Genomic DNA, 25227 nt, shown 5'->3' on the forward strand with positions numbered 1-25227 from the left:
AAATATTTTAAAATATGGGAGTTAAAGTGGCCATACCAACTGTAATAATTACGGTGAGAAGTACAGGAAAGAGTATAACCGGAAAAGTGGAACAAAAAATGAATTTGGAAAAATATCTTTATTTGGCTCCCCTGTAAAATTTACTTTTTGTGACATGGTGCCTTTTCCCTCCGAGGTGCAGATTTATTGGCCCAAGTAGATAAATATAAATGTCCAGTAAGTATTTGTAGGGTAAATAAATTAAACAAGTGATAAAATCTTTCACAAAATTGCAGTCTTTATTTATTGCAAATACTTTATTTTTTTTCTGCATATAACATTGCATGATACTTCTTATTACAAATAGCTTCTTAAAAGAAACAAACAAAATACTTCAGTCAAAAAACATCAAATATCTAATACTTAAAAATAGTTTTTTTTTTTTCTTATTTCATTTTTAATTAAACTATAGAATTAAATTCCAAATTCAGTCTTTTTAGTAAAAGGGTCATTTAGTTATCATATTTTGAATTTTAATTCATATAAATCTTAATTATTTTTTAGAATAATCAATTCATATAAACATATAAAAAATATTCGTTATACAAACATATTTTTTTTAAAAATTTATTTTTCTTAAAACTTATTTGAGTAAACATATGGAAATTAACTAAATTTTTATTAATTATTTACTTTTTTCATATAATTTTAATTATTCTATCTCAAACTAAATTAATTTACTTTTATTGAAGTTTCAATAAGTCCTTCTTAAGTAATATATATATTTAAAATATACTTATAAATTTGTTTTTCTTTTGAACAAGTACAAATAAAATTAACAGTCTTACAATTCTTAGGTTTGTTTTTTCTTTAGAAAAATTAAAAATAAAGACGATCCTCTTGCAGAGATCCATCATACAGGAACATAAATCGTGATGTAAAAATCAATTTAAAAAGGAAAAGAAAAAGAAATTATCGTCTTAAAAACAAATAATTTCAGAAAAATAAACAAAACTTTGACACATGGATCTTTTCCTCTGAAGGAGCATTTCTTGATTAGTTGAAGATTTAGCTCTGAAATGGTAGTTTTGAAACAATGAAGAGGCGGGGGGGCTTCTATACACCATGTAGCAAAACAAATGATTGGATCCGCAAATGCTAGAAAAACATGATCTGATATGGAGGCAATTATTTGACAGAAACTTTGTTTTTTGGTAAGTAGAAGTAAATGGGCTCCTCTCATCAATGTTAAGAGAAAAAAACCAATCTGAAGATCTATCCCTCAGAAATCTTGCTAGGGTTAATGGCAAAAGAGAATCTTTATTTGCACCATCAAACTGAATTCAATGGAAGAAAAAGATAACTTTTTTGGCTACTTTTTCTGGATTACATCGTCATTGTGATTGAGAAAGGACCAAGGCCATCTAGGACAACATTGCTGTCTTATTTCCAATCTTGCGAGTCCAATCATTTAATTCAACTACTTAGATCTTGTTCTTCTTATTCCCCCCCCCCCGGCTTTTTAGCCCAATCACATCCACACTCTCCACCTTTCTTAGCAAATCAGAGCTACTCCTTTGCTTTTTTTTTACTAACAATTCTTGCACTTTTACGAATGGATATGACTATCCATCTATCCCTTTACTGACCAGCATTCTCTAAATACAAAAATCGCAAACCTTCCCCGTTTTAAAACGGGACAAACAACCCATAGACTAGACCATTCCATTTCACCCAAACAATTAACAAAAAACAATCTTCAACTTATAGTCACTAATAAACAAAAAAAAAATATATATTATAGGCAGTTTCACAATTTTAGGGGATTCAATATTTTTGTTCTTGTTTACAAATTGAAGACGTCAATCTGTAATTTCTACCCTTCATTTTTGGTTCAGTTTCTTGGCCGGTGGTACGTCACAAATGATGGTATTGACCATTCTGTTCTGCAGCCACATCTCCTTTTAAACTTCGTTTTCTCTGAGATTTTTTTGTTTTTCTGTTAATGACATAAAAAATGCTGAGATTTCTCTTTAAGATAGATTCAAATTGATTTATTGTCGTAAAAAAGTCATAACGGATATTAGCAGCCCTGATTTACAAATCACAGTATAAGTGGCGAAAGAATGTAAAAAAAATCTTAACCCAAAAATCTCACGATATTCTACGGTATGATTCAAAATATGTATTAAGATAAGAGATGCCATACGTCGCAATTTATTGGAATGTAGCAACCTTTTATTTCATTTATAACCTTGGTCTAAATGAAGCCCATTATTGTCCAGGTTTCAAATTAAAGATGTATTTTGTACTGGCTTAAAGAGTATTAAATTCCAAAGCAGGATGCTGAAACTATTTAAAAATGAAAAGCGTTCAGGAGTAATTAATCGATTAATCGCGTATTAATCGAATGGTAACGTATACAATCTATTGTGAGGTTGCAAAATTTCCGAAAGGTTACATTTCTTAGGTTGCCAATTAAATGAGACGTCCATGGCAGTTTAAGGAGACGGCAAGCTGTGAGCTTAGTACTTAATTACTTACCAACACTTCTTACAGATTTCCAAGTATCTTGTTCCATCTTTGTTGCTAGTGAAAAATCGTGGTTCGTAAACATTATCGAAAATCTAACGCACTTTCATCAATTATTACATCACAAATTGAATTAAAATAATTTTTTTATTAAAAATATTTAAAAAAAAAGTATTTTAATTTTTTAACTAATAAAAACTTTGAAAGTATAAATACTTCTAGTCCCCTGCTAAAAGTGTGTTATTACTGTATCGATTCGTGTTTAGAGTAACCTAACCTGGAGGTTATTACTTCCTATTCAATGTAAACACGCACGTGAAACTGCCTTAAAAATATTATTATTATTTTTTTTTTAAATACATGTGTCATTAAACCGACGTTTCTTAAAAAATAAAAATTAAAAAAAAATAATTACGTAATACTTGACAAATTGGAAACATCATCCTAATGATTTTAAAATATCGGATACAAAATAGTATATTTGATACACAAGTCATGTATGTATTTTTTGTCCACACTTGACATAACTTACCAACTATATTTTTTTTATATTTTGGAAATAAGTTTTATTTTTTATTTTTTTATGATATAAGTGATAAAATAATTTTTTAATAAAAATAAGTAAAAAAAAAACAGAAAAAATACATTCACAAAATAGGAACATAGTCACACAAATCTGATATTAAAAAAAAAAACGTCATAAACGCCTTAGCATCTTATGCCTTCTAAATCAAACTTTTATTAAAAAAAACAAGATCAAAAAAGATGTTTGTAGAAAAAAATTCTACAAACAGTCCGTTGTTTGTGAGGAACCTTTTTATATTTTTTTGCTTTTCTATCTTTGAAAAGTCCCTTTTTTTAAAAAAATGGAAAAAAAAGTATTGGATTATTTGCCAACTTTTGAATTCTTTTTAAAGATTATATATATATATTTTTATTCGAACTATTTTAGCTCGAAGTTGTTAAATTGTTCTCAGTCTAACGAGGAAAATAATGATTATTTACTTGGCACATATCTTCGATATATTTTTTTTAAAAAAGATGTATATAAAATAAGCACTCAAAAAAGAAAAACTAAAAATTTACAAAATTTACCCTTGGGATAGGAAATATTTTAATTTTTTTGTTTGTTTTTAAGTATACTCAAGAAAAAAATAATAATTTTTAAATGCTAATAAGCCTTAAATTTAGAATTCTGAGCTTCTTTAAAGAATTCAAGATAAAATATCACGAAAAGAGCATTTTTTTTAAAAAACATTATTGTAATTGTCAAATTTTATTTCCCAATTTTCAAAATATAAAATAAAACAATGGTATCATTTGCATAATAAGGACCCGATGGAAAAATTAAATTTTAGTTGAAAAATAAAATTCAAATGTATGAATTTAGTTGAGGATTTGGGGATACTGGAGAATATCTTGTTAGAAAGAAAAGATAAGATTAGCTGAAATCACCAGGGGATGAATGTGGTTACGGAAATTGAGTTCTAACCTTTAATGAGAATGTTTGAGCGCAGAAAACAGTTTAAAAAAGGATTTTAAATGACTTCTCAATAAAATAAAAAAATTAGTAAAATCAGATAATATTTACTCTCGAGATCCGATTTGCTTAACAATTACGTACATAATTACGGGATCGTTTCATAAGGTCATAGAAGGATTTCTTTCTGGTAGAAGAGGGAAATCTTTCTCCTTTATCAGTCTTTTAATGGGTTTACGCGATGAGAGGCTGAGGTGCTCTAAGCACTTTCCGGCGGAAGTAATCTGTTTGCCCTTGAAACGTCACTTAAAAAAACAAAAAAAAAAAAAAGATCTAATGATCAAGAGGTTTTCATTGCCATCAATCGTCAGCTGAATAAATCCTCCAATATCACTTCTCAAAATTAAAACCCATCTACAATCAAGTTAACCATTTATATTATTACTTGAAAAAACTATTGGGAAAGAGGTTTTCTAATTTTCCGCACCCCCATCACTTTTAAAATGTAGAAACTTCATACCAAAATTAAAATCTTAAAAAACATCTTAAGTAAAATATTAAACTAAAACAATATTTTGGAATATAAAATGTGGCCCAGACATAAATTTCAAATTTGGCACACTTAATTAGAAATAATGTTTACATCTAACAAGTCAAATTAATGCAATTGATTCTTTATTTTCAAATATGTGTTAAGAATTTCGAAACAGAATCATAAAATTAAGCATTAATTAATGAGCATTAGATTATCAATTTTCTTTTCTTAAAAGAAATCATTTTTCTTAAAATGTTTGATATGATAAACTTGCATAGCAATGATTGGTAAAAGATATAAAATTGATTATTAAAGAAAGAAAAAAAAACCAAATAAATAAAAACTATTAATTGTTAATACTTTTAAAACTACGAGTTTCGTATTGATTTAAATACCTGAGCACCTTAAAGGGGTCATCAGTAAAAACTGAAGAAGAAGAAGAAGAAGTGGACGAGGAAGCTGCGTGGACCTGATGATCACTAGTCGAGGCAAAATTACCCCTGGTTATATTCTGCACAGCCTGTAGTTCCTCTTTGATACAAGTTTGCATAGTTTGGAAATTTGATTCAGGACTTGTTTGGAAACCTGCGGATATGAAATGATATTTGTGCAAACACTGTAAAAGTAGGGTCAATTGACGACTGTCTTTCGTGTAGAATTCCACTATACATCCGTAATGGTTGGTTTCCACGCCGACCAAAACACCAGTGAAGACACTGTTCTCCATTATGTTGACTGTATAACGATTTGTCACTGGCATGAAACCATAATTATCTTTTAGATTGTTCAAGAATAGTTGTTTATTATCTGCATCTTTCAAGTATAACTGTATTCTGTTTGAAACACTCATATAGGTTAATATATCTCTAAATGATTTACTGGCATGGAATGGTACAAGTTTATTACTTTTAATATCATCAATATCTACTGAGATCTCTCCTAAATATATCTGATGCAACTGAACATCACAGCCGATGCTAAAGGAAGCGCTACAAGTAAAATTAACCACATTCTCTGTGATTACCGGCTCTTTGATTACCGCAGCCAAAACACCAATCTTATGTCCTTCCAACGACTGGGCCGTCTTAAATTCTGATCCTTCTAATGTTTTCACTCTAGGCACAAAAATGATTGTCTTCTCTACGCATATGGTTTCACCACAGATAAAAACATGCATTCTAGCTATAGGTTTCTCTTGTAGATTTGTAACTGGAAATCCAATTATCCACTTGCCAAGATAAGCACGCACCCAAGGTACACCGACTGACATCGGTTCGCATCTTGTACGATTTAGTGGTTGTAAACATTGTTGGGCATTAGAAGGCATATAGATACTGGTTTTTCTACTATTTACAAGGTCACTTGTTAAACTGGACACTAAACAATCTTTTTCTTGCAATTGATTTTCTTTATTCTTTACGGCAACATTTAATGATTGCAACTGTGATACAATAGTTAAATTCAAACCATACAAAACTCTATTTTCAGTCTCTAAAGTTACTTTGTGTTCATTATTTTCATATGCAAAATCTGTGACTAACGGCTGCTCTTTGCCAATTAAACAAATTACCACTTGAGGCCTGCCAGTATCATAATAATCTGATATATAAAAATGACTCACCTCATTTATTCTTTCCACAAAATTGAGTTCGTTAGTTTTCTTCAAAACAACAATGAATTTGCCAAATAATATTAAATAATACTTGAATTTCGGCTGGTAACTGTAAAATACGTTGATTCTTTCAACTTTAGATATTGGGAAAGTAAAATTATAAGTTGAAACTATTTTTTCAGAATCAATTTCTAAGAAATTTTTTTTATTATCCACAATAATATGTTTTACACCATCTTCGTCAACATCATGTGGTGGTAAATTATATTGAAATAATATTGATTTTTCATTAATATTCAATTTATCCAATAAATCCATCTGGGATAATCTTTTTCTACTTTAGCGTCCCTCTTTTCAAGAGGCTTAACTTTTCATTAAATCAGATTCTGTCCATAATAAAAGAAAAAACCTTAAAAGATTTTTTAATTAACACTTAACATTATTAAAATTATGTGCAAAAACATTGTATATAATCAAAAACTTGTTATAAACATACAACTTCAACACAGATATTAAACTTTACACTCAACTCATGTACAGTTACAAGAGTTCTTAAACACAAACAATGGCACCTCCATTTTATTTGGTGGATCCAAACAGGAACTACCAATATCAGCTGAACTTTAGTTTTTACTTACTTATTTCACTGATTTCAGAAAATTATAAATTATTTATTTATTACCCAAAATCAAAATTATAATTTTATTTGTATTAATATTTTATTTTAAATTAATGATTATCTTAATCGATACTATTCTATAGAGAGAGGTTAATACGGCGCAAGTCCCTGACGCTAACTTACAATTATTTTTGTTTAAACATTATTAACTATCACTATGTTATGATTCTAATAAATTGTAGTTGTACTTTTATTTTAGTTTACTATAGTAAGTTTCATTTTTTTACATTACAGGCAGAACTACTTGTAAACTTTATTTACCTACATATCGATTGAGTTCAAAACATATCAAACATTCGTGAGATTCAGTCACTATACGAGGTCTGGCTATTAAATAACGAGACTGCGCGTGCAGAAGGCGTCCTTGAGGGGTAGGGTGGGAAACGAATGCAGCGTTGGATAGCTGGAAGTGTTTACTATTCTAGTATGAAAATAAGTTTCTGTTGTTGTAGTACTATTTATTCTGTAGAGGTTAATACGAACGTGTTTATTTCTCGTGCTTATAACTATGTGTGACGAAAAACATGAACAACGGATCAATGTGAAATTTCTCGTTAAATTAAAAAAAACTCCGACTGAGTGCTATAAGTTGTTAAAAGAGGCCTATGGTGAGAATTCTCTATCTCGTGCGCGTGTTTTCGAATGGAGTAAACGGTTTTCTGAAGGCCGAGAGAGCACCGAAGATGACCAACGTCCAGGTCGACCTGTCTCTGTTTCAACTCCGCTAACAGTGACCAAAATCAATGAAATTGTGCGCGGAGATCGTAGTATGAGCATTCGGATGATTGCCGAGACTGTAAACGCCGATAAAGAAACTGTCAGAACAATTTTAAATGACGAATTGAACATGAAAAAAGTCTGTGCGAAGTTCGTTCCAAAAAATTTGACCCCTGACCAAAAGCTCGCCCGTCAACAGATCTGTTCAGATTTTCTTGAGAGGTTAGATGAAGAGCCTGAATTGATGGAAAACATCATCACTTGCGATGAAACCTGGTTATTCCAATACGATGTTGAAACTAAGCGGCAATCTATGCACTGGAAAACGCCAGCATCGCCAATTATGAAAAAAGCAAGGATGTCGAAATTAAAATTGAAAGCCATGCTAATTGTTTTTTTCGATATCAACGGCATCGTGATGACTGAATGGGTTCCAGAGGGTCAAACTGTAAACCAAACTTACTATTTGAAAGTTTTGGCAACGCTGCAAGAGCAAGTTTGTGAGAAACGGCCGCAGTTGTGGAAAAAGAAGTCGTGGATCTTACACCAGGACAACACACCTTCCCATAACGCGCTGTCTGTGAAGCGTTATTTAGCCGCTAGAGGCACTCCAGTGCTGGAACAAGCGCCGTACTCGCCTGATTTAGCACCATGTGACTTTTTCCTGTTTCCGAAGATCAAGTCGGCGTTAAAAGGAACCCGGTACGAGTCGATGGAAGAGATGAAGCGAAAATCGGCGGAGCTCCTAAATGCACTCAAAAAAGAAGACTTCCATCGTTGCTTTGACCAATGGAAAAACCGAATGGAACGGTGTGTGGCGATGGGAGGGGAGTACATTGAAGGGGAGCATTCGATTGAGAATCATTTTTAAAATAAACCTCTTTTTTTCATAAGCAGTTTCGTAATTTAATAGCCAGATTTCGTATGAACAGTATACTTAATGATCTAAAGATACAATACAATAATTTAGGAACAAAAAAATGTTTAATATAAATTATATTAAAATATTAAAAAATTTTAAAGTGGCATCAACAATGACATTTCTTATATCTGTTTCTAGCAAAGTCAAAAGGATGTGTGTTAGTGATATCTTTTTTGCCGCAAAAGTCAAGCACTTGGCTAAGAAATAGTTACACTACCTTGTAGGAGGTTTAAGGATTCTGGATTGTAAGAAGTACCACCCTTGACAGTCTCTCAACTTGAAGATCGCTGCCATGCATATTCTATTGACGAAAAAAAAATCAAGATCTTAGAGAGAGCTGCACTCAGAAACTCCTCTCCTCTGAATTCAATTGCTTACCTAGGGTTTGTTAGGGTTTTAAGCAAAACATATTTCGCCCTTCAATCGATGCCATTCAGTCTTCTTTTACGCTACACTATCTTAAGAAAAACAATATTTTGTTGACAGTATCAGATTTTTGTTTCTCTTTCTTATATAACGAGATATATTTAACATTTATATGTGAGCAAGCTATTCTGTCCGCTATTTTTGCAGTAATGACGCAATTATCTCAACTCTACCCAGGATGGTAATTTTTTAAACATTGTGAGTTTATAAATTGTATCTTTAACTATAAAGTGGGCTTATGAGATTAACACATTGTCTGCAGGCACAACTTATCAAGGTTCATGGGACGGCTGGTACGGTCCTTCAGGAAGGAGTGACGGCCGAGTGTACGATGTAGATGGAGTCATTAAAAGTACTGCTGGGCAAGCTATAGTTCCGTTCACCAAAGCACTCATACCAGAGACGGTAAGCAGTTATTTGTTCTTAAAACTATTCCAATTTTTGTTTTGCCCTTTCAGGCGGCGATAAGTTTTTTTTAAATGAACGGTAATATTTTCGTGTTTTTTAATAGATTTTAAATCTAAGAGATGAAGCCGAGATTAAGTGCAACTTCAGCAAACAGCCCCAGAGAGCGTGTCTACCTTTGAAGATGCCCTGTCTATTCAATATCAAAGAGGATCCTTGTGAATTAAATAATGTGGCACCCATGTAAGTATTATGTCTTTTGCCGAATTCTTGCTCCAAATCTCTTCATATTATTTTAATTCTAGTTTCCACTATTAGGTTTTCACTTTAAGGCTGTACCCAGTATTGTGATTGTGCTCTTGTTTACAAAATTAAGTTTAAACTTCAGTAGCTCAAGTTTGCATTTTGTTTAAATTGGTGCCGTAAGTGCTAGAAACTAAAAGAGATATCAATTTATTCTTGTCAGGATAGTGAACTAGAAATCTCTTATATCAAATATGTAGATTAATCTAACCTCTAATGAAGAAGTCTAAAACTGTTCAGAGATGCAATAAATATGCGAGCTTTTACGGGTAAAATAGTAACTAGATATTCTATTTTTTAAATGTTGGTTCTGCAAATTTTATTTGCCATAAAAAACTACTGTGTCACTGATTTTTTTAAATTTATTTATCATTTTCTAGATATCCAGATTTAACTAAACGCCTTTTAGAGGAATTAAGCAAATTGAATGAAACTGCCTTACCTGCCGGCAACTTACCCATTGATCAACGTGGAAATCCCAAGTTTTGGAACAATATTTGGACCAATTTTGGTGACTACCCGGTTACATCTAATGATGTTATGTGATATTAATTTTATTTTTTGGGTTTAATAATTGTGATATTGATAAAATTCCTTTTGATAGTCAAACAACTATTTACTTTTAAATGCAGTTTACTTTAAAAGCATCATGCAGCAATCCCTTCTCAGTCCATCGCGGAGTGTCAGACGGATTTCCAAACTTGTAAATTTGTTTGCTCTTTATTTTTAACCTCTAGAATTATATTATTATTATTAAATTATTATTTTTAATCCAAGGAAAAGAAAGGTAAGTAATGCTATCGTGTCACATCTTTTTTTATTTAGTTGGATGATTTGTTATGATTCGATTATTTTCAATACTTATTAATAGCTAAATGTAATATTTATAGCTTATATTATTTACGTTGTACTTTTTCTGTTAAGAAATAAGTGTTAATAGATATTTTTTGTGCACAAAACTTCTGTAATATAAGTTGAATCTGTATTATAAAATTGGATGTTTCATAAAAAAAAATGTAAGAAAATACAGTATATATTCTGTATAAACCATTTTTTGTTTTAATTATTAATTTAACATTATATTCTTGAAAAATCTTCAGACATGCAAAAAGGTTTTGACAACTTAAAAATAAAAACAGCATTGAAACTGATAATAACATCAGGAACGAGTTTAAAAATGCACTTATTTTACATGTACTGTCATTCCATGTTATTGCTTAAACATTCTTCTTTTGAAATCATATTCTTTATACTACATAAATTTAGGCATTTAGGAAAAAAGCAGGAATGGGCATCATCTTTCGTATAAAATTGCTGGTCAGCTGTTTGTATGAGACAGAGCAAATGTTCTTTCTTCTTAAACTTCCCACATTCTTAAGAAAATAACCATTATTCTTTTTATCAGCTTCAATAGAATAACTTCCTATTTCATTTAGATCATCGAATCATACTTGAATCTAATTTGATCAGTCGAACTAAATCTCTCGTCGAGCAGATTATTACCTTTTTTTTTTACAATAAATATAACTTAGGATGGAAGATTTGCGTTACAGAAACTGTAACTCAACCAACCCGCATAGCCACGCCCTGAAGAGGACAATATACGTATGTCGAAACGTTGGATTTGACCGATTCCTCGCAAATCTTCCATCCTAAGTTTAACAATTTGCGGCCACGAAAACTATACATATATTCATATAATAAATATAACCTTCCTTGGTTCAATTCAACCGAAGGTTATATGTATGTTTGTTTAATAACTGCTGCTAATTTCTTCTATATATTATTTCTGGTTCCAATAAATGCAATATTTTTATGGAGCTCATTTCAGTAAAATGCAGTGTCTAATGTATTTTAAATAAAACTTAAATGAGAGGATTTCTGTTCGATTAGAATGTACTGCTGGCTACAATTTATTCTTTTCTGTAGTTTTATTTACAATATTGATGTTCATCCAAGATGAACCTTCATTTTCTTTCTTCCATCTTTTTTAAATGAATGAACATATGTTAGAGAATAATCTTATGTTAAGAAAACAAAACAAAAAATTCCAATTTGGAATATGACATATCGATTTTACAAATAATATTCCTTTAAAAAAATAATAAATAATCCCTATTTTTAGAATGGGTATGAATGTATTTTCGAATACTTTCTTGTGCTTATAATTTTCAATTTTTTGCTTTGACTTTCCGTGCATCTTAATGAAAAATAATTAACGACGAAAGACCAGTTTGTTGGATTGTTTACCTAAATAAATATTTATTTAAATAAAAGTTCTTATACGTACATAATACTTCTCTAAATGGATAAGTCCTAAGATGTAATTAGATGAATATGGATAAGTATTTCTTAGAACAGAAATAAGGTGTACTTTGTCCTGTATAAACTGTCGTAGCGTAATTTCGTTTAGCTAAGTTTAGATTTTACGCCTTAGGCTGGAAACATAGTGGAGCGGCGGGCAAAGCGGCGATGATAGCGAAGAGCACAGCGGCAAAAACAAAAACTAGAAATAGATAGAGTTGCTCTATCTTCGCTTTGCTCGCCACTATGCGCGGTCCCATATGTTAACTTGTGTTTGATTTCGCCGCTTCGCTCTTCGCTATCATCGCCGCTTTGCTCGCCGCTCCACTATGTTTCCAGCCTTAGAAGATAAAGTAGATCGTTTACATTGCATATTTTTTTATTTTTTTAAACTTTTAAATCATTAAAAAAAAAAAAACAACTGGAGGATTTAAAAAAAAACAAAAAAAAACGACAGAGTTGATGAGATATTTTTATACGGTGCCACGAATCCATGTGGAAATTACAATCAAAATATTTTGTGGATTTAATGCCAACAGTTGTGTGTGGGGGGTTAGCCAGTTCTTCAAAAAGATCTTCCATCTTCAATTCAAGGTGTCCAGATCTAGGCGATTAGTGCACAACAATGATGTTCTTTCCTGTAAAGTACAATTTCACTGCAAATGTATAGTCCCTTACCTTTTCGTAAATAATGTTATTGAGAAGGTTATAAATGTTGCTAAAAAGCCGCAATTAAAAGAAAATTCTTTAATCGGAACTACCACATTACTCAAAATACCATCTGTAAAAATATAATTTTGGTATAGTTTTGGGGGATAGATGAATGCAGTATTCTCTCTAAATGGGATGGGTTGTTTTAAAAACTGTATAATGTTAATAAGAATACAGAAATAAGGAGTTTGAAGCAAGTAAAAACTTAGAAGGCACTGATATTCTTTCATTTCATAATTTTTGAATTAACACTAATAATATAAATCATAAAGATTGTATTGGTGTAAAAAAACTGAACATTAAAACCTCACTTTGGGAGCGTAATAGCTTCTTCTTCTTTTCCTAAGAAACCACGCTCAAAAACTCTTTCCGGGAAGTCGTTAAAAATATAAGTGATGGAACTGCAATGTATATAGAATAGACAATTTTCAAAAATTCTGGTGAAATAACAAAACAAAATTAGTAGGCCGATTTTCTTCAAAACTGTTACTTTGTTGACATATTTAATTTCAATGAATAATAAACCGAACTTTTCACCTTAGAGGAATACCAGCCTCCTTATATTTCCTAGTGAAATGGACTTTTCTGGTCGCGTAATGTTGCGACCGATCATAAAGCTAAGATTAAATTTCAACACTATAATTGACTCAAAAATTTTTTTTTTCAAGTTATGCTGAACGATACAACACTCAAACAAACACAGAACACATTTTCTTGCACGATGAAAACTCAAAAATTGGAAAAAAAATCTCTTCTTGTAGCAGTCATCCCTAAGATGGTTCCTCAGATTGGTTTAATTAAAAAATATTTCGACTGGAATTTCACAAATGGTGGCTACACATGTGTCCACATTCTCAAAATCCCCATTCAGATTTTCAGCTGATAACAAACCAAAAATAAAAACGAATGAGTGTGGGGCTGATCTTCCATAAAGCACATAATATAACCTTTTCTGCAATTTTGTTTCCATTAGTTTTATTTTTTAAAATTGTTCTTCATTACAAACTCCACCAAGTAGGTATGTTTCATTTTTCAATTATATAGTCATAATGTTACAAATTACAATTATTTTTTTTTCATTTTTTTTTTTTTTTAAACTATTTACACAATTTTTTTTATACGAAAAAATAAAATAAAAAAAAGTTCCTTCATTAGTTAATTAAATTAATTTAAATAGAACTATACTTTTTTTTTTTTAATGAAATTGTATTTCTTATTTTTTCTTGAGTATTTTATGGTAAAAAATACTTTTCTTAATTCCTTTTAGATAATTATTATTTAAATATATAATTACAGATAAATACTCTTCTTTTTTTTATCTTTATTTATAGTAAATATAAGTCCAGCTGTTGGTTTTTTGTTTTATATATATGGCAGTTGTAACAACCAAAATAAAAAGCACAAAATAATTATCGTGCGATACAACATAAAACAAAAAAAAAATTCAAAAATAAAAGTTTTCCCACATCTTATTTTTTTTTTTTTTTGTTGGTTGGTTTAAAATTTGAGCTTTTTGAGCTTATGCGCTCAATTTTACTTAAAAATTGGTAGGATTTTCTCAATGCAATTAGGACGGCCCAATTTTTTTTATATTTCTGGCCGTCCTATTTGACATCACTTCAAACGTTTACTTTTCCCGATTGAAACACTGCGGTACCATTGAATAAACAACAATCGAAAAATGTAAACATTTATAGTGGGGAAATTAAAAACAGATTGGAATGCCCGCTACTATGGAGGGTCAATTAAATCATTCACTAATTTCACCAATAACTTTTCCCCGGATAAAAAGCAGAACAAACTTCTTTCTTTTTTTTTTTTTACTTACGTCACGCAACACACTTGTGACTTTTACCATTTACAATTTAAAAATATAGTACATATTAACTATATAATAATAAAAGGGCAGGAAAAACAACACAACTTTCTTTGTATACAATATGTATAATATTTGTATTCCACACAGTATTCTTTTTCTTAGACGGAAAATTCATACTCAATCCTAATCGATTTTTTGTTTGTTTTCGATAATCGCTTCAAATACAGTTATTTACCATTATTCTTATCTATTACAAAACAGATTTACATATTGACAATTTGTGTATTGTGTGTGTTGATTGTGTGTCACCTCTAAATATTTTTTTTTTTTTTTTTTTTTTTTTTTTTTAAATATAAATAAGAGTTACCTAGATAGTTACCACATATATTTAATAAATTATAAAAAAGTGGAAATAAAAATATAGATGGGTTAACTAATTGGAGGGAACTGGCACAAATATATTATTTATCCAATAATACAGATTAAAAAAAAATATTTAGCACCAAACCTTTTTTTAAAAAAAAGAAAAAAAAAAAAATTAAAAAATGTAGAAAAGTCAAGAAAAGAAACAGAACCAGAAATGGAAAACCCAAAATAATCGTATTTTTATACATATATATTTTCTTTTCTAAAATAAAAAAAACTGCTATACACGATATAACAAGAATATGAAGAATCAAAAAAATTGTTTTGTACACAATGTTCATTTTCGTTCCACATTAACTGAGAGGGGGCGATCCGGAAAAGTCAATTTGCTATTGTTTCTCCTAATGTAGCACTATGGAAAAACTATTTATTTTCACCATTTTTAGATTGTAAAATAACAATAACCATAAAAATGCAAAGAAAAAAAATGGAAAAAATTAACCGCAATTCTGTCTTAAAAAAAAAACAAAAAACAAATGGATGTATAAACCTAGTGTTAAGTTTATGCTGTTTAAATCGCTATGGAGAATAGATAATCCTAGGCCGATTTGTTAGGAAAAAGGAAGAATCAGCACTGCAAGTATTGAGGTCAGCCATACCATAACGTATCTGGTGAGGTGCAGGAGGCTGCAGTTTACTCTTTGAGCGTCTCTCAGATTCCAAAATTACTAGAATGTACACAATAGGGCTATTTGGGGTAACAGTTTGTGAAGGATCTCGCCCTTCAAATCTAAATTGGATGTTGAGGAGAAGTCAGAGAGATATAAAACCGACCGTAAATGGGGATGATTTCCTTTTCTCCCAATTTATTTTTAACAAATAACTTATTCAAGTGGGAATGAAGAATAACGTGTAAATGGTATAAAACTGGTATAATTTTGTCAAATAATTAAAGATGGGTTCACAAAATAGTAAATTATTATTACGTCATCCAAATAGGATCACTTAGATATTAAAGTTTTACGAGTGTTTTTATCACAAAAGAAATCTCCTTGGGCGTATCTGATAACAGTCAGAGAACATCTGCAAGCACCACATAGCCATGCCAGATAATGGAATTCTTCCCATTGACTTCCTCTAAAGCTAGACTGTTGCACTATCAGGACTATGTGACAGAAGAAATGAGATTGTAGAACCTTTTTAATAGCTTGTTGAATCCTTGGCAAACTCAGTGATCGGGTTGGAAAAACTAAAATAATTGCAGTTGTGTGTTAAAAGTTGGTGGCCATTATAGCCCTTGAAAAAGCAAAGCTTTGCATCTACATTCCACAAGAGGCCCGAATCTTGGCGGTGGAATAAGCGGTCCGATAAGAGTTCCAATGAAAAAAAAAAAAAGAAAGTGTATTTTGAAGTGAGCCATCATTAAACTAGAAAACGAAAGTGATCTGAAGTTTGGCATCGGGTAAAGTGAAAATAAAGTGTATTTGCTGGTCTTAAAAAGCATTGTCGTCCAGGTGGACACTTGAAAAACAAAACAAAACTGGGCCTGACACAAGATAACCACCACGTACTAAGAGAAGTTCAATAAAGGCCTCTAAAATGCGTGGGCAGTTACTAGGGTTTTTTTTAAAGACGTGTATATAACCATCCTATAACCTCCTAAGAACCTCTCTCCAAAAACTGCCATGCCAACGTTCAATAAAGGCCTGAAATGCGTGGGCAGTTACCAGGGGTTTTTTTAAAGACGTGTATATAACCATGCTATAACCTCTCCAAAAACTGCAATGCCAACGTTCAATAAAGGCCTCTAAAATGCGTGGGCAGTTATCAGGATGTTTTAAGATGTGTATTTAACCATGCTATAACCTCCTAAGAACCTCTCTCCAAAAACTGCAATGCCAACGTTCAATAAAGGCCTCTAAAATGCGTGGACAGTTATCAGGATGTTTTAAGATGTGTATTTAACCATCCTATAACCTCCTAAGAACCTCTCTCCAAAAACTGCAATGCCAACGTTCAATAAAGGCCTCTAAAATGCATGGGCAGTTACCAGGGTTTTTTTTTAAAAGACGTGTATATAACCATCCTATAACCTCCTAAGAACCTCTCTCCAAAAACTGCAATGCCAACGTTCAATAAAGGCCTAAAATGCGTGGGCAGTTACCAGGGTTTTTTTTTAAAAGACGTGTATATAACCATCCTATAACCTCCTAAGAACCTCTCTCCAAAAACTGCAATGCCAACGTTCAATAAAGGCCTCTAAAATGCATGGGCAGTTACCAGGGTTTTTTTTTAAAAGACGTGTATATAACCATCCTATAACCTCCTAAGAACCTCTCTCCAAAAACTGCAATGCCAACGTTCAATAAAGGCCTAAAATGCGTGGGCAGTTACCAGGGTTTTTTTTTAAAAGACGTGTATATAACCATCCTATAACCTCCTAAGAACCTCTCTCCAAAAACTGCAATGCCAACATTCAATAAAGGCCTCTAAAATGCATGGGCAGTTACCAGGGTTTTTTTTAAAAGACGTGTATATAACCATCCTATAACCTCCTAAGAACCTCTCTCCAAAAACTGCAATGCCAACGTTCAATAAAGGCCTCTAAAATGCGTGGGCAGTTACCAGGGGTTTTTTTTTAAAGACGTGTATATAACCATGCTATAACCTCCTAAGAACCTCTCAATTTAGATGGGATGTAATACAGGTAGCAGTGTAAACACACACAAAAAAAGACTGTCTAAAAATTAAAAGAGATATCATTCAGCATCCATTTTTACAGAACTGATTTAAGAAAACAATTTCTTTTTTTTTTTTTTACATTGACTTTACACGGAATTGACGCCTGTTACAAGATCTAAAATTCTGGCAACTTAGTGGATGTGAGACATTATGTAAACATAGTTTTCCTTTCGATTGGACAATTTGTTTTATATCGATAATTCAATCGTAAAATATACATTGCCATCTAAATTGTTTTATATTCATTTTTTTTTCTTAATAAAGTATGGGTTTTGCTTACTCCAAAAACTTATACCTCGCTTTGCTTTTTGTTTTTAATTAAAAACAATTACGCCATTTTCTTTTGTTTTGATAAATTACTTTTAAATAATTTAATTCAAATTTTAAGGAGAAGTAAACAACAAAATAAGAAAGTAAAGATGAAGAAATGTACTGAATCTTGCCATATATATGTATAACTGACACACAATTGGTTTTTTACTCACAAAACCTTTGCTTTTTAAAAGACCCTAATATATATACTTTTTTTTTTACGTCTATACATACAAAATAAAATACAAAAGGTATGCAATTTTTGTTTTGTTTTGTTTCTTTTTATTTTTGAGTGCAACTCTAGATGTTCTTTTTTCTTAATTGTTAATAATGCACAAAATGCAAATTATCAATGAATTTTTTTTTTTTTTTTTATAATCATCTATATAGGAATTGTGCCGAGGAAGGATACTTTGAATTTAAAATTGGGCTGAAAAGTAAAACTTTTTTTGTACTCTCGTTTTGTAATAATTTATAAATAGAATTATTGCAATTCTCAGCTTAAAAACCAAAACGCATTCCTAGGAACTTGAGTTAATACTTTTATCATCTCAAAATAGGGTCTTTTATTATCTTCACTTTTCCCAGAAGCAGTTACTGGTATCTTTTTATTTTGCTTTTTTGCAAAAAAGCAAAATGAGATTAGTTAAAGCTAGAATATGCTGTGGTGGATTTAGAAAATACCCAACTTGTTGTTATTGTTCTTGTTTTTCCCCTTAGTTTAAATTTAAAATCGGCCTCCCACCAAAAAAAAAATAAAAAATAAAAAATAAAAATAATAATAATTGGGTGATGGTTGACTGAAAATAAAATGAAAAAAAAAAAACAACTGACTTTATCGAAGTCAAAACTTGGCGTGATTTTCCCCAAAAATGGTGCAACAGTTACGGGGCCGTGTACAGTACAACTCACAAGACCTCCCTCCTCGATTGGTTTGCATTAATTTGTTTTGCACTTCCATTACATTTTATTTAACAATTTTTTGTAATTTGTATTTTTTTTTTTTTTTTTTTTTTTGTAATAACCCTATACAACGTTAACCACAAAATTTTTATATGTATTTTTTTGTTTTGTAAATGTTTCCTCTTTTTTTTTTTTTATCTCTTTCTCTCTCTTTTTTATATTTATATATATGTGTGTTCGTGGTTTATATATTTTGTGTGAAGGACAGAATTATGTAAACCTCTGTCGTTTAGCTGGTGACAGTATATCACTTGAATCCTCCTCTTCTTCATCGGAATCACCTTCGTAGTCTACCAGTCCCTATGGATAGATCAAGAAATAGTTATTTTGTTGTTACGAGAAGCGAGAGGAAGTTTGTTTGTGTTTGCCACACTTGAATCCACGTGTTTACTACGTGTGACTGACTGACTGAGCATGGAGGAACATCTGGAGAAGGAGGGTCTCCAAATGTGCTCGCTCTACACTGGATGGCCACGCCCCTTCCCCCACCAATTTTACCAATAGATTTTTCTAATAATCAAATCAAAAGAGAGGAACCAGCTTACTGATGAGTTCGTTGATTGCCGTTTGTACGCTTAAGGTGAATGAGATACACTTTTTAGTTACTTGAATCGATCCTAATTTTGGTGTTTGTGGAACACAAAGCTAAATCGTATTTAGTTCCCAGCACATTGTTTATTACTTAGTACCAAGACAGCTGCCAAGCTTGATCTTCTCCAGAAATAGAACTTTGTTGAACATTTCTAAGGCATGCTAGTGAATAGACCGCGATCAATCTTAGGGGTCACAATAAACAAAAATCCAATCAGTCAGAGCTAGATCACGGGCATTAAAAGCTTTGGCGTTCGCAGACTATGCCAAAGATAGCCAACACTCAACCACATTCAGTTTACGGGCTAATTAAATCTATACAAAACAAATCTATTGTTCATTATTTTTGGTGACTGAATCATAGTTTCCATATAGGATGAAAGAATTATTGCCAGTTTCAGTCATGATAAACTTCAGGACTAGGTCCATCTTCAGGGCTGTGGAACATATTTACACTGTGTTAACAATTATATGACCAATTAATTATATTACAATGGATATGTACAGTGCCGAACAAAAGTACTACATACACCACAATATTTCGGGAATTTTCAAAATAAAGAATTATTAGAGTAAAAAATGTGATTTAATCATTTGTAACTATTGTTACTAAATATATATATGAGAGATGAAAAGAGCTCTGCCATCTCCCATTGCATATAAATAAAAAGATCGGAGTTCATGCCTGAACAAAAGTCCACATACAGAATTGATAAATTCAATATTATAATAATACTTAATAGTTAGGGTAAATCTTAATATTTACAAATTTATTAGTTTTAGTTGAAACGTGAATATAGGCGGATCTGAGGTAGTTAAGAATTTATAATTATTTAAAATAGTTCACCAAAGAAAGGAAATTCCTGTGCCAGAACGCAGATTAATAGTTAAATTAAATAATCAAGGATTTTCATATCATAATATAGCAAACATTATTCAATGAAGCCACGCGAATGTCCACAGACTGTGATAAGAAATTATAAAAACCAAAAAAATTTTGAAAGTAAGCCGAGAAGTGGACATCCGCCTAACCTTTCCGACCGAGATAAAAGACAAATTTTCAGAGTGTATGCAGACTTTTGTTCGGCACTGTACACTCGTAATCCTTTTTTTAAAATTGGCACTTCTTGCACCAAGCCACAGATATACGAGGGTCGTTTGAAAAGTCCGTGCAAAGTCAGAGAGATAGCACCACTGGCGCGTATCGAGGTTATGTTTAGTTAGTAGCATCTCTTGGAAGAACACACACCAAGTTTCAGCCAGATCGGTCTATTTCTTTGTGTTTGGCATTCGTTTGAATCGAGCAAGTCGAGTGATTTTCAAAAAATGGACGAAAAAGAATTTCGTGTGTTGATTAAACACTACTTTATGAAAGGCAAAACGCCTCAGGAGACTAAAGAGAAGCTTGATAAACATTATGGTGACTCTGCACCTTCGATTAGAACAGTTTATAAGTGGTTTCAAAATTTTCGGAGTGGCCATATGGGCACAAGTGACGCTGAACGTTCTGGACGCCCTGTTGAGGTTACTACTGCAGAAATCATTGATACAATCCATGATATGGTGATGGATGACATAAGAGTGAAGGTGCGTGAGATTGTTAGTGCTGTGGGCATCTCGAATGAACGGGTACATAATATTTTGCATCAACATTTGGACATGACAAAGCTATCCGCAAGATGGGTGCCACGATTGCTCACGCTTGACCAAAAACGAAATCGTGCGAAGTGTTGCAAGGACGGTTTGCAGCTGTTCCAGAAGAATCCGCAGGACTTTAAGCGTCGTTTCGTCACTGTGGATGAAACATGGATACATCACTACACTCCTGAGACCAAAGAACAATCTAAACAATGGGTTACCAAGGGGGAACCTGCGCCAAAAAAGGCGAAGACCGTTCCTTCGGCCGGAAAGATTATGGCGACTGTCTTTTGGGATTCGCAAGGAATAATCCTCATCGACTATCTGGAAAAGGGTAAAACTATTACAGGTGCATATTATTCATCGTTATTGGACCGTTTGAAAACCGAGCTGCAAGAAAAACGCCCACGATTGGCCCACAAAAAAGTCCTTTTCCATCACGACAACGCACCAGCTCACACCTCAGCAGTTGTGGTCGCAAAATTAATGGAGATAGGGTCCCAACTCGTTTCACATCCCCCCTATTCTCCAGACTTGGCTCCCTCGGACTGCTATTTGTTCCCCAATATGAAGAAATGGCTGGCGGGAAAAAGATTTTATTCAAACGAGGAGGTGATTGCAGAAACGAATGGGTATTTTTCAGACTTGGACAAATCCTATTATTCGGAAGGGATCAACAAACTAGAGCAGCGTTGGACGAAGTGTATAAGCCTAAAAGGAGACTATGTTGAAAAATAAAAAAGGTTTACCCCAAAAAATTAAGTAGTTTTTATTTTTGCACGGACTTTTCAAACGACCCTCGAACAATAGTTTATCAATATGTATACAAATAATTATATAATTGAATAATATACTATTGAGTATATTATTGAAAATGTGGTTATAGAATATTATTATTATTGTTATTATTATAAAATTATTATTATATCTTCTTATTACTATTATTATTATTATTATTTTTTTTTTTTTTTAGCGCATCAACAGCTGAGGTTATTAGCGCTTGGAGCTTTTTCTAGTGCACTGCCGGCCTCCGGACAGTGTTCTCTCGTTACAGACAACATTGTCCATCACCGGACAGTGAGCTGTAAGAAGCTCCTAGGAAGAGAAAATCTAAGGTTTAGCAGCTGGATTCGAACCCGGGACCTCCGTGTGGGAATCGAGTACGCTAACCACATAGCTAATCCCTCCCCTATATTATTATTATTATTATTATGTGATCGGTCTGTGTGTGTGAGATTGTGTTTGGTTGAACACTGACTTCCTCACAACCTAACACATATCACACACAGACCGATCACATTCAGTCCATGAACAGAGACAAGACAGAAGACACACAACCCTCTAATGATGTAAAACAGTATATTGTAAATTAGGTAAATATTTTTGTAAATTTTTCATTACATTATACATATTCATTGTAATATAATTATTGTTAACACACTTTAAATATGTTCCACAGCCCTGAAGATGACCTAGTCACCCTAGGTCGAAAGCTTGGCAGAATAAAGTTTATAATGATTGAAACTGGCATTAAACTATTGAAAACAAATCTTTTTTTATCAACCTTATTAAGAAATATTAATCTGGTGAAATAGATTTAAGCATATTATTAAAAGTGACACCTAATATTTAACATCAGTGGCAAAAAACAAGCACAATTTTTTTAACAGCTAATCAAGTAACCTTGCTCTCGAAAAAACTCGAATTACATGATTTACTTGGTAATGTAAATAATAAGCTCCAAATAGTAGAAAAAAGCTCACTCACCTTTTTGAAAAGTGCTGTACCTTTGGTTTCAGCTTGTACTGGAATGAGCGGTGCTGTTGACATACTTAGATTATTGTTAATAAGTGATTTGCCGCTATTTTGAAATACTTTCCCACTGCTTCCTTCCGTTTTCTTGTCCAATGTTTTACCTTGAAAGAGAGAATGTGCACAATAAATTATTAAAAAGTACTATAAAAAGGCCGGCGATACTTTAATCGGATTTCTTTTCTTTTTCAATTAGAAATTAAACCAGAAGCGTTTTAATCACTCACTTGGAACCCTACCGTATCCCATTTGAGACCAATCAAACTGGAAAAAAGGAAGGTTGTACGTTTTCCGTGTTTGCTTGAAGTGACGATTAGATCAAAAAAAAAAAAAAAAAAAAAAAGAGGGAATGCAAGTAAGAAAAGTGATTTCATTAGTCGCTCGATTTTTCTAATAACCATTTTGTTTTCTTAACTCAGGGACTTAAAAAGGCAAAACTAATACCCGTTGCAATCTCAATTTCAATCTGTAATACTCCTCGCAAAATATTGAGAAAAACCCCTGGAGGAAATTTGCATTTCTGGTTACCTTATTTCCCTCAAACTCAGAATTATAGCACCGCTAAGGTTAAGGTTCTCGTTAAGGTTAGATTACAGAAAGAACCAAACACTAAAATTGCTCATAGAAAGCGTGCTGTTACATTTCAAGATTATGCAGCTTACCGTGTACATTCTTTAAACCACTTTAAATTAATGTAGAGAGCAGTGATTAGAAAAAAAAAAGAAATTTATTTTATTTATTATACTAAGTAGAATACAGCGATTATTAAGAAAGAAGTTCAGAGTATTTGTTTATAGGTATTGTATTAGGTGTAGTAGGAAAGAAAGAGGTGGGGGTCTCGGCGTAGACGGCTGAGAGTGGGAGAGAGAGCGCGAGACAGAAGGGCGGAAGCGGCCTGAGGTGTAAGAGCGCGTAGCTGTGTAACTGTGTGGAGACTGGCACTAGAGGAACGGAGTCTTACTGCAACGGTGAGTTCTGTGTTTGGTGACAGAACTAATAATCTCGCTCTCTCTCGCACTCTCTCTCTCTCTCTGCCTTTTAAATTCTATGGACATTTAAGAAAAAACTATTCTGGATTCTGTTGTCGAACTTAAGAGGAGTGAATTAATTTTTGTTTGTAACTAATAGTCTGTAAGTTTAGTTATAGTCTGTATGTATGAGCGTGTGTATGGTAGTGTGTCTGTTAGTTGTAGGTTGAAGTACTTAGTTAATATAGTAAGGTATCTATTATGTGAAGATTTTCTTTTGGTTTACTTTTACAAAATTTACAAATAAATGTATAAGTTTACTCTGGTGGATTCCCATTGAAATCCCGCTTCTCTTCCCTATTCCCGTTTCATTACACTGGTGACAGGTATAAGGGGTTAATAAAAAAAAAGAAATTGTGAAATTTAAATTTGTTCAAATTAACACTGATTATTTTAAGTGGTAAAATTGTATAGAGATATGTAAGTACCCTGAGGAAAAAAAAATTCAACATAGTATTTCGAGTAGTAGAGATTTATTAGAACACGGCTAGAGGTAGGAATTCACAGTACCGTGTGGCCCTAGTTAAATGACCTTGAATTGGCGCTCGGCCGATAACTCGACAACGAAGGCTCTTTTGCGGATTTTATCAATTTTTTTTGGCATCAGAGGGCTTAAGTAAATATTATTTACAAATTCAGTAATTAAAATAATAATAATCATAAAGATAATAATAATAATAACTTTAAACGCTGATATCGCAGAGTCTAGAAAAGGTAAGTACGTCGTGTTTGGGCTTATTTTAAACAGATTTCCAAGCTCTTGCACTTACATTTAAAATAATTATTCTACAGACTAAATTTAATTTTAATAAACATGGCTTCCGAAGACGTGGATAAGCTTAAGAGGGCGGTGGAGAGTCTAAGAAAGGAGATGATGTCATTAACCCAAACTTCTATGAATCAAAGTAGTTCGACGGTAGAATCGACTGGTAAGAAGGAATTCGGGTTGCAAACTCTTGTCCAACCTTGGGGTGGAGGAGGAGATGAAGAGGATGTGGAAACATTCCTTCAATATTTTGAGAATGTGGCCATAACGGGGGGATGGTCTGACAAAGAAAAATTATTAATCTGTCGTTCCAAGCTAGTTGGGGCTGCGAGAGTCTGTATCGGGGCACATCCTGAACTACTTCTGCCAACGGCAACATTTGAAGAGTTTCGGAATATCTTGCGGGCACGTTTTCGAGATTTGATTACTCCAGAACAGTATTTATTTCAATTAAATGCTGTGGAACAACGTCCAGGTGAAGAGGTGCTTGCGTTTGCGGATCGGTGTCGTAGACTAGGAGAAAAAGCGTGTCCTAAAACTACCTCCGAGCAAGAATCTCAGTGGGCAAAGGGGCATTTTGACAGG

The 25227-nt window shown here is 32.4% G+C and overlaps 3 protein-coding genes across 9 annotated transcripts in view; 1 reads left to right on the plus strand and 2 right to left on the minus strand.

The window, feature by feature from the left end:
• The window catches only part of LOC141460756 (arylsulfatase B), a 40377-nt gene extending 29735 nt beyond the window's left edge, over positions 1-10642 (plus strand). For both annotated transcript variants that reach the window (XM_074141057.1, XM_074141058.1), the window contains exons 9-11: positions 9145-9287; positions 9394-9530; positions 9971-10642. In XM_074141057.1, coding sequence (XP_073997158.1) covers positions 9145-9287; positions 9394-9530; positions 9971-10136 — 446 coding nt within the window. In that variant the 3' untranslated portion in view covers positions 10137-10642. The remainder of the gene's footprint in view (positions 1-9144; positions 9288-9393; positions 9531-9970) is intronic.
• On the minus strand, positions 253-6736 carry LOC141460758 (uncharacterized). 2 transcript variants are annotated; one of them, XM_074141059.1, is made up of 2 exons: positions 4930-6736; positions 253-1978 (listed from the first exon to the last, which is right to left on the minus strand). In XM_074141059.1, exons 1-2 carry the CDS (start codon positions 6454-6456, stop codon positions 1874-1876), a joined length of 1632 nt encoding a protein of 543 aa, XP_073997160.1. In that variant the 5' UTR covers positions 6457-6736; the 3' UTR covers positions 253-1873. The 2 variants fall into 2 exon arrangements, with proteins under 2 accessions (XP_073997160.1, XP_073997161.1); XM_074141060.1 differs by having other exon boundaries at positions 4922-6736.
• Positions 10643-12294: 1652 nt separating the features above from the next.
• LOC141460753 (serine/threonine-protein phosphatase 4 regulatory subunit 3-like) overlaps positions 12295-25227 on the minus strand; it is a 30420-nt gene continuing 17487 nt past the window's right edge. For 3 of the 5 annotated variants that reach the window (XM_074141039.1, XM_074141040.1, XM_074141042.1), the window contains 2 exons: positions 22804-22952; positions 13564-19107 (listed from right to left, as the gene is read on the minus strand). In XM_074141039.1, the coding sequence (XP_073997140.1) occupies positions 19018-19107; positions 22804-22952 (239 nt within the window). In that variant the 3' untranslated portion in view covers positions 13564-19017. Of the gene's footprint in view, positions 12533-13563; positions 19108-22803; positions 22953-25227 lie in introns of those variants that run through there. The other 2 variants (XR_012462343.1, XM_074141041.1) reach the window with 2 other exon arrangements.

Source organism: Rhodnius prolixus, unplaced genomic scaffold, assembly GCF_049639745.1.
Source record: "Rhodnius prolixus isolate KJV_2025 unplaced genomic scaffold, Rpr scaffold_6, whole genome shotgun sequence".
In the NCBI taxonomy this organism is placed as follows: domain Eukaryota; kingdom Metazoa; phylum Arthropoda; class Insecta; order Hemiptera; family Reduviidae; genus Rhodnius; species Rhodnius prolixus.